This window comes from Panicum virgatum, chromosome 1N (genome assembly GCF_016808335.1).
Source record: "Panicum virgatum strain AP13 chromosome 1N, P.virgatum_v5, whole genome shotgun sequence".
Taxonomy (NCBI): Eukaryota; Viridiplantae; Streptophyta; class Magnoliopsida; order Poales; family Poaceae; genus Panicum; species Panicum virgatum.
The window spans coordinates 63,764,715-63,774,536 of record NC_053145.1 but is presented as its reverse complement, the minus strand read 5'-3'; the positions used below and the strand labels follow the sequence as shown (position 1 = coordinate 63,774,536).

Genomic DNA, 9,822 nt, shown 5'->3' with positions numbered 1-9,822 from the left:
GCCGGTTAAACTAGCATTACTGCCGTCATCGCCGAGTAAAAGGAGCATTCTTTTTTTACTTAAACAAGCGCAAAAGCAGCAGTCCAAGTAAAACCTTGTCTTGTTAAAGAATCCAGTTTAGATAGCGACTAACTGCAACTCTGCAAGTCTGCAACCTGCTGGGGGATTCTTCTTAAACTAAGTCCGGTTTATTAGCTCGGCCGGGGAGATGGCACCGATGGAGAATTTGAGATCCCACAGGTTTGGTGGTCTGCCAATTCATCCATGGAAAGCAAAGCATCCGAGGCGGCGGCAGGTGTGGCCTCCCTTTCACCGGAAAGCTTGGCCCTTTCGCGATAGATAGCCATGCCTTGCCAGTTGCCACCACACAAACCACTCGCCCTTGCTGCCTATATATACACACACATGCCTGCCAACACTGCAAGTATAGCTTAGCTAGTTGCCAATCTAGCTCATCTAGCATTCCATTTTTGCTTCAGTTGTTCGCAGTGCCTCATGAGGGGCGAGCAAACCCCTGCTGGAGAAGCAGGGCACGTGCTTGGTCGATCGGCCGGCCGGCCGGCAGCCCGCTGCATGTGTGCATGGTCGATCGCAGCACGTGCGCTCCTTCTCCATCATGGATTCTCGCCCCGTCGATCCATCTCGGTTCGAACGCCCCCTAATAAGCTAATGGGTGGGAGAGCTAGCTCGATCTCATCAGCCAGCGGCGGATCGACGGCGGATGCGTTGTTGGTAAGAAAACACAGCACACAGGTGCTCCATTTCTTGGTTAGGCAGGAATTCTTAGATGAGATGAGAGTAGCTGGAAACTAAAGGTTGGTGGTGGTCAGTGGCAAGGTCATAGATGGTGCTCGACGAATCCTTGACTTAGACATTTGTCATTGGAGCTCGTTGAAACTTCCATGAAATCTTTAGTTCTTGTGTGGTCACAATCTTTTTTCGCTAGTAGGTTGTCCAAAGTAACACTAAGACGCATCGATTTGAACTGCTTCACCTGAAATTGCCAAGTGGCGCCGTATTATATGACCATTCTCCTGTAGAATTAAAGTTGAATTCCTACAGTATTAGGCACCTTTTTCAGCTTTGCATAAAGAAATGGTTATTTTTCTACAGTAAGCTGTCATTACAAGATTCTTTTTAAGGAAACTACAACAAAATTTTCAGTCTACCCCAATGTAAGGTTCACTCGGTGGCCAGTAAGGTGTGCAGTATAGCTGACCGGGGGAATAGAACTAGCTAGGCTAGTTGGACTAGGGTCGTTAGGTAGCTCTAGCAGGCATGGCTAGGTTTGGATGCTTGAAGATTAATATTTCGAGTAAATTATATACATACTAGTCCAGTGGTTCGATCCAGCAGAAAAGTAATTTAGACCCTATTTGGAGCGAATACGGAAGCCATGGATTTTTTGGTGGATTGCGATCATGTAGCAAAAATTACTGCATGTTCTAATAAAGGATTGCACCATATGAATTTTGGAGGAAAACATAACATGACGTCGGACCTAATGTACATTTTCTTTTGTACCTCTTTGAATTTTTGTGTTGCATCCAAAGCCTTCACTAAAAATATTCCTACGTTTTGAATTCTTGTAGGACTGCCAATTCGTGCAAAACTAGGCATATAATCCGTGCATTTTCTATTTTTAAAGATTATACTATTTGTTATCATACATCACCCTGTTCATTATCGTAAATTATGTTTTATTGTTGGTTAAAAAATTCAAATATGATCTACCTATAATAATAATTTGTTTTGTTGAGCTTTAATAATATTATGCATCTAATTATTCTTATTTTCTTTTTATTTTGATTGATTGTTGTTAGCCTTAATTTTTATTAATAGTATGTTTGTAACTCATACATAGCTAGATGGTATTTTATATTTATTTTTTCATAATGACATTGGTGGGTGATTTTTAATTAGGCATAAGGGTATTTTATGCTAATTTTATTATAATGACGGTGGTGGGTAATTTTTATTTTTTATATTTTTCTCCGATTAACGTGAGAATTTCTAGCCCTTGAGAGCGAATGCGGAGGCTCCGTTTGTTGGCCAAATAATAAGATAATAGATAAATTAGTATATCCTATGTTTATTTTTAATCCAGCACATGAAAATTCTGCATTTCAAAACTGCTCTCAGATACGGTCTTGTTTGGATACATCCATTCTTTCTCAATGCATATGGAGTGGAGTGGAAAATAAATTATAATTTTGCCGGCCAATGCCTCCTAGTACGTATAGATTGAAAGGGGTGATGAAGTAGGCGACTGAAACCTGGAAATTAACAAAAAAACTCAGGTATATCTTCCCAACTCTATACTGTTCCAACTCAGGTATGTACTCGAGATTGTTCATGACATGCCTATGTTTCCTTTTTACCACAGGAATCAGGAGATGCTTCTACGTGCAAGCAGAAGGCACCGATCGGTGACCAGTGTTTTAGTACATCCCAGTTCCCAGGGTGTCCAATCGATCAGATGCTGGAGCTGGACATCTGTTCCTCCACGAGTGGCCAAATAATTGTGTCTTCCATTTCGCTGTTCCTAGCATAGTCCCTAGCTTCTAAAATCAGTACTAGCATCATCATATCGAAATGCATTAGTATCATCCATTTCGTGACAATTCCAAATATTTTCCACATTGAGATAGTGAAAGATTGGACTAATGTCAGAATCCCATGTTTAGGAACATGGGTGCCCTAACCAACACGCGTGTATACAAAGTGTTCATTTCTCTGTCACGGTGCTGCTGTTATCAAACACATCACAAATCTGGTTGCGACCATTCATGAACCATGATAAGAACACGTACCAGAGAAAACTGGAGAAGATTCAGAGCAACTCCATCTCTGGCCTTCCATACATGCATGAGCACGATGGATGGATCTGTACAAACAACAGTAAATCTACTATTGATGTATACATCTGGCCGGATAGAAGATCACTCCACAAACTCGTACCGGCATCAGACAAGGAAGCAGCACGTGAGGCACAAATTACATCAGATTTCACACAGCAACCTAATTTTGAAACCTTTATTTCTAAAATTTACAGTGGCTACACTGGCAACGCCTTGAATCAACCCCTTCCACAGTTGAGCGAACGAAATGAGAAGAATGATCGTGGAGCTGCAATTGCAAAATAAAAAAGAATGCATAAGTTCGGTGCCAGAAAAATGAAAAGAAAAATGGCCTAAAGAAACTACACACAACGAATAAGTGTCAAGACTTTAATATAGGAAAATAGATGTTTACCTTTGGGTGATTTCTCTTGTGGAACTATCTCAGCTAGTTCAGATTTTGCAGGAGAAGCAGCTACAAGGCTTTGTAAAGAGCAAGCTGCTGAAACTATACCAGCCGGTCTAGTTGTTAGTGTCATAGTTAAAGAGTACTTCTACAGATTATGAAAAGAGTATGTGAAGCTCTGTTTAAATTTTACGAACACTTTTTTTTAATAAAAAAATCATAGGAATGCTTTAATGGCATGAAGAAATTCCGAAGAAAAGGGCATTAAAATTACCTCGTGGGGACACCGTGTAGCCATGGTCTGTATCATCAGAGGCAGCATCCGAGGAGCCCATCCTGGGCTTGATCGAACCAGCGGACTGCCACCCTCCGCTCGTGCTGTCGTCTTCCGCCAGCGAGGGCACCGACGGCGACGTGCAGTCGATGACGGTGACATCCCGGCCTCTGTTCTTCTTGCCGAAGCTCAGGAACTTCTTGAATCCCCTCACTGTACCTCTCGGCGACCGCGCCGCGCCGGAGACCCTACTCCCCGCTCTGCCCGGAGTCTTAGGCGGCGTGCTCTTCTCGGCGCGCTCCTCGCGCTTCTTCCGCAGAAGAACGGCGTCTGCTTCTAGCAGCCTCTCGATGGACTGATCCCGAGAGCTGCACGATGGCCGCGCGCTCAGCCCTGACCTGACAGAGAACAAAGACTCGTCGGAGCTCTCTCTCGCCGGCGCTTCCTCGGCATTCGTCGTCGCGATTTCTGCGGCGGTGGCGTCGGCTGGTGCCGGCATGTCTTCGCCGTTCTCTTCGTTTGTCCTCGTGTCTGAATCTAGCGCATCATCCGAACCAGCAGATTTCAAAGGTTCAGAAATTGTCATGGCGTGCTCGTCGGCGTTGTCCTTGTTGATGATGTAGACGTAGCTCGGCTCGGTCTCCGAGTCGCTGGTGATCTCTCCGCTGGGATTGCCAAGCTTGTCAGGAGAGGCGCCAACCTTTTCGAACTCTTCGCAGAGTTCCTCGACGTCAGCATTTTTCGCTCCAGGTTTGCCATCTGACACGGCTTGGACCACCTCGCTGCGATCTGACTCCGGCGAGGCGTCTCGCTCGTCCGCTGCACAGCCGCCGCCGCCGCCGCCGCTGTCGTCCTTGACGATGAACGGCCTCGGCGGAGAAGCGTTCGGGGTTTCGCCATGGGCAGCACACTCGCTCGAGCTGCTCTGCACGGACGCAGGCGCATCGGCGATCGGCAGAACAGCCTCTCTGCTGAGAGCCTCGAGGCCGCCGGAGCTAGCCCGTCGGGGCAGAGAGCGAGGCAGCTTCGGCGCCGCTGAGACGTGTCCTTTGACGGAGTTCTTGCGACGCAAAGACGTCCTGGGTCTCGCCGTCCCGGTGGTTGCCGCCGCACCGCCGGCCGGGCGCGCTCGGTTATCTTTCCTGGCTTCCGCAGCGGAGTGTGGCTCTGACGGTGGCGGTTCTTGCGACAGCGCCCGCCGCCTCCCGGCGTCGGAGCGGTTCGTGGTGATGGACGACGAGAAGCTCCTGGTCCGCGCATGCTTCTTGCCGGTGATCCTCCTCGGAGCAAGAGCAGTGTCCGAGCTTCTTCTCTTGTCGTCGTCGTTCCGCTCAGTTTTCCTCTGCACGCGCCACAGCGACCCAGTTAAACAAACAACATATACTGGCATAAATTTATTTTCTTGGATTCACGCGACTGCTTTGCTTACATTTCAGTGGAATTTCAAACCAATCATTAACTTTTTTTCCATGTCTAAAATTCTTATGCACCCTATGAAAGAGATGGAACTCAAAGCAAACCCGACAAACTGCAATATTGAAACTCCAAGCAAACCGGACAAACTGCAAAATTGAAAAAAAATGTTTTTTTTGTCACGAGTCCTACTATACTTCTTTTTGAAAACTAGTCCTACTATACTTCAATTTTCTGAAATTCCAGCTACGAAGTAAAGCATCTCTCTCTCTCTCTCTCTCTCTCTCTCTCTCTCTCAAGTCAATGGGAACAATCACCTGATAACGTTAAAATTTTCAACCAAAAAGTCAGACCAGCCGACCCGTATATTTATATGCGACGGCGACGCAACGTGTTTGAATCAGGGTTCACATTCCCGGTCCGGGAAGGCCGAAAACCGGGAAAATTTCCTGTTCCCGGTGATGGCCGGGAGGTGAAAACCGGTCCGGTTTTTAATATTTTTCGGTTCATAATTTAAAAATACAAAAGTCAAATTTTTTTAAAATAAACGGTTTTCGCTACAGTAGCACCGGGAATGTGAACCCTGGTTTGAATGACACGCGCGAATAGCATTTCTCCCCGGGTCTTCAACTTTCGGCAGCCGACACGCGGCGACACGGACGGGGTCATGTCACGAAATGGAGATTGACTCTTCCACACGGCAGCAATCTACCAAGCAATTACGGAGTAACTCCACACCACAGGTACTAGTCTATCTTGTTGGAACGATCGAACCCGTGCTTAAGCAGAGGTACCAGTAAACCATGAACACCACCACGGCGCAGGCGGCGTACGTGATCACGCGCGTTCATTCAATAATCACGACGACGTCTCGTACGACACGAGAAGTTGCTGTCGACAACCCAAGTCCGAACATGACGCTGCCTAACCCCGAGGGGATAGGCACACGGAAAGGCTTCACATGGGAAGGCCATTTGGAACCTGGTGATGCATGGAAGAGGCTTCAGGTTCTAAGCGTGACGTGCTTTTATTGACGCACGGAATCTGGATGCTGCTGGCTGCCACTGCCAGGCTCTGCTCCCAAACTAATTGTTTGTCCACCCATATTTATTTTTCTCTGAGAAACGAGAGTATTCTATCCTGTCTGTGATGAGTGAATTGTCAACCGTGCGGTGTGATCATGCGCTTGGTCTTTGGATTGCAGGTACACGGGCGTCGAGTGTCGACGGGGAGCTGCCGTGGAGGTGCTGTGGCCGATGGACCGTGCGGTGGACGGCGGTGAAGGGCAGCCGGGACCGGAGCTCAGACCGGGCGGCAGCTGTGGCGTCCACTCCTGGATCAAGGGCGCAAGCGGCGACGGAAAGCGGGTTTCTTGGTTTGCGCCACAAAACCAAGGAGACGGACGACGGTTGAAGACGCCAAGTCGTGGAGGCACGGGCGTCGACGGCGTCTAGGGCCTCGCTGCGGGCGGGGAGGTGACGGGCGTCGGGCGGCGTCTAGGGCCTCGCTGCGGGCGAGGAGGTGACGGGCGTCGGGCGGCGTCTAGGTCCGTCAGAAGGCCGAGGCGGGAACGGCGTCTAGGGCCACGGCGTGGAGGCGGGAATCTTCCCGCGCGTGAGGTTTTGGCGGTTTTCTCAAAACCGGCCACCTACCCGGGTTTCGCGGACCCCTCAAAACCGCAGACCTGATCTTCATCAAGATGGCGGCATCGCGGAGAAGACTTCGTTTTGAAGAAAGAACCTCGGCCGTCGGATGAGATCGTGTACAGGGGGTGCTGCAGGCCAACCGGTCTGACCGGTCCCTGGCACCGGTCTGACCGGTCTAACCAACCGGTCTGACCGGTCCCGTGGGTATAAATACCCCTTCACTTGTGTTAGGTTAATTGCGGCTTTTGTAATCTGTTTGTGGACTCCTTTGTTCTCCAGGCCGCCGCCCCTGTGTCTCCCTCCTTCTGTTCCTCTCTTTAGAGTAGGTTTTGATTATGGATTTGTGAGACTTTGTATTGGATTTGATTGGGAAAGGAGGCCCCATCCTCCTTGTGCCCTCTGGGCTTTCGAATCAATCCAATTCCCTAGTTTTTATGCTCTTGTGTGATGGATTTCGATTTCGTTTTTGGTGCACATGATTGCTAGGATTCTATGAGCTCTTTGTTGTGATTCTCGTGCTTCTGATTCTGTCCCAAACCCTCTGGAATCACGAGCTCTTCTGAATTGGATTTCTTGAGTTTTTGAGAAAACCCCGATCCTTCTTGATCTCCCCTCGAATTCTCGAGATTCTTTTATCTTTAGGACGAGATCTCTTGGGAATATGTTCACGGGGTAGGGGCGAAGCAATCCCCCAAGTTTCATGGATTTTCATGGTCGTTTGGTTGAGATTTATCGTTTGAATCCAAGTTTTCGGGGGTTTTCTGGGTGCCACCGGTCAGACCGGTAGGCAAGACCGGTCAGACCGGTCTGCTAGTTTTTGAACAGCCGCGACCGGTCAGACCGGTCCAGGCAGATCGGTTCTGCAGTTTTTCCGATTCGCTTCCGATTTGCTTCGTGGTTTCGCTCGTTCGTTCGAGGCCTTTTGTGTTGGTTTAGCTTTTCAATAGTTACTCCAAACTTTGGTCAGAACGCTTGAGGGATTGGGTGATTTTGGGACATAGTCCGACGATTCGAATTTCGGAAGAAATTTTGATCGGCTCCCATTCACCCCCCTCTGATCGCCGGCTTCGGTCTCTCATTCTCTCTCTCATTTACCTTTTGGATGGAAATGGATTCTTTCTCTCCAATTTGGAACATTCGAATTTGGATTCTGGAAAATTGCAGCAGCGCATGCTGAAGAAAGGAAGCCCGGAATTCTACTTTCTGCTGGACGTTATGAACGGAGGGCAAATCACCGGAATGCGTCACATCGGATCATCGATGCGTCGCCCACCCTACACCCCATAGCTCGATCATCACAAGGATCAAGTGGAATCGTGTGAAGACCAGCTCCATACGCCTCCGAAGAAATAAAGGGACCATCAAGTTGGGAGTAATCCACGAAGCTGGTAAATGGAAAACTCGAGATGCAAAACGTGGCAGTAGCTCTTCCCTCTTCTAAAAACGAGATGGAACCGTTAAAAAATGACCGTTCAGGGAGGGAGGGAAGCCAAAAAGAGACGGCAACGTGTCGTGGCGAACAACCGCGAACCAGGAAAACGTGCAGCTTGGGATGGTAGGGCACGTAACAGAATTACCTACCTCGTCTCCGGCGGCCGCGCCGTCGTCCGTCGTCGTGGTGGTCGTCGTCGGGTGGCCGCCGCCGGGCGCCCTCTCGGCGCCCGCGCCGGCGCGGCCGGTGAGCTCGAGCTGCGCCCAGAGCGCCTTGACCTCGGCCTCCTTGCGCTCCATGCGCGCGCGCCAGCCTTCCCGCAGCCGCTCGTCCCTCCGCCGCACGTACGCCTCGTACATCCTCCCCCTCACGTCGCTGCTGTTGCTGCCGCGGCCTCCCGCCTCGTCAGACTGCGACGCCCCGTACACGCCGCCGCCGCCGCCCGTGCCGTCGCAAGCGGCCGCAGCAGCGTCGCCGTCGCGCTCGCGCGCCGCCGTGCCGCCCCGCTCGGCGAGCCGCTGCTTGTACCCCGCGAAATGCCGCTCCAGCTCGGAGACCATCGCCCACAGGTCCACCGCCTCCTCGCCGCCGGAGCCGCGGCCGCGCGCCATGATCCCGGTCGGTCGTCGATCGCCGCGACGGCCTCGTTGTTGCGCGCACGCGGTTCGTCTGGCTGGTCGTCACGTCGGCCGGCTCCTGTGCACGCGCGCGTGGGAAGAAATGGGACGTGGCGGTGGCTCTCGGCTAGCTCTCGCAGGGTTGGATTTCACCTCCGGATTTTGACTTTGTGGTCGGGGAAGGGCAGGCGATGCCGGGCCGGCCAGCGGTGGCGTCGTGGGGCGCACGCGCGGCGGCGACCGGTGGGTTCGTTTGCTAAACCGACGGCCGGGCGAGATGGGATTAATTGGGGAAGCCTTCCGCCTCGCGATCGCAGGTTGGCTTTGTTGGCTTGACGGCTCGGTGTGGGGACGTTTGGGTGGGCCGGCCCGGCGGCCCCGCGCGGACTTGGCGTGGACCAGGACGGCCTAGGTTGGCGTGAGCGGTTAAATAGGCTGGCCCGGTTGTCTGTCCGCCTGAAATTAAATCAAGCGCCATGCAGCTCAACGCAAATACCGACTCACCGAGGGAGGCGGGTCGGTCACATCTCGCATGGGCACGTAAACTCGGCCCGCTGCCGCCACCGCCCACCGCGAAGCGGGGACGCACGGTGGCGTGCGCGGCGCAGTGTCCGGGAGCCATACCTTGTGCCGCGGCCGGCGCGTCGCCGCCACCAGCAGACAAAGATCCGGTTCTCTTGCTCGCGACGGTGCGCTCTGTCCGAGAGAATGGTCTTGGTTTGCGTTATAATGGTAGCGTATTAAGAATAGTAATAATTTTGACCACTAATTACGGTGTTAAATAAAATTAATTTATAAAACTAACTTCAGAACGCCCGCGCTAGTGGCTCTAAAGAATCTAATGAGTTCTTTGGCAGTGCGATTAGAGAATGTGTACTGTAGCATTACTGTAGCTAATCATCGCTTTATTACCGTCATTAGATTCGTCGCGAAAAGTTACACATATCTTTAAATTTTTTTTACAAATAGATTTTATTTAATACTTCATGTATGTGAGATTCTCTTCTAAAAACATACACGCTACTTTTGTTGCCAAACCAAACAACCCCAGTATGAGATGAAGCCCGCCGGCCGGGCCGGTACGGACATCCCAGAACAGAAGGCCCCGGGCCCCCGGCCCGGATCGGTTGCGTTGCGTCTGCCTCCGGTGCTCATTTACGCGCCCGCGATCGTGTCAGGGGCATGGAATACAAA

At 50.9% G+C, this 9,822-nt stretch overlaps 1 protein-coding gene and 1 long non-coding RNA gene across 2 annotated transcripts; one reads left to right on the top strand and one right to left on the bottom strand.

Annotated features, from left to right (window-relative positions):
- Positions 1–443: 443 nt before the first annotated feature.
- LOC120657390 lies at positions 444–2,742 on the top strand. The gene is made up of 2 exons (XR_005668149.1): positions 444–2,300; positions 2,387–2,742. It is a non-coding gene; the product is annotated as an uncharacterized LOC120657390 (long non-coding RNA).
- Positions 2,743–2,823: 81 nt separating this feature from the next.
- LOC120657389 lies at positions 2,824–8,904 on the bottom strand. The gene is made up of 4 exons (XM_039935694.1): positions 8,161–8,904; positions 3,521–4,862; positions 3,256–3,348; positions 2,824–3,129 (listed from the first exon to the last, which is right to left on the bottom strand). The coding sequence occupies exons 1-4, from the start codon at positions 8,620–8,622 to the stop codon at positions 3,080–3,082; spliced, it is 1,947 nt and encodes a 648-aa protein (XP_039791628.1). The 5' UTR covers positions 8,623–8,904; the 3' UTR covers positions 2,824–3,079.
- Between the last annotated feature and the right edge of the window lie 918 nt (positions 8,905–9,822).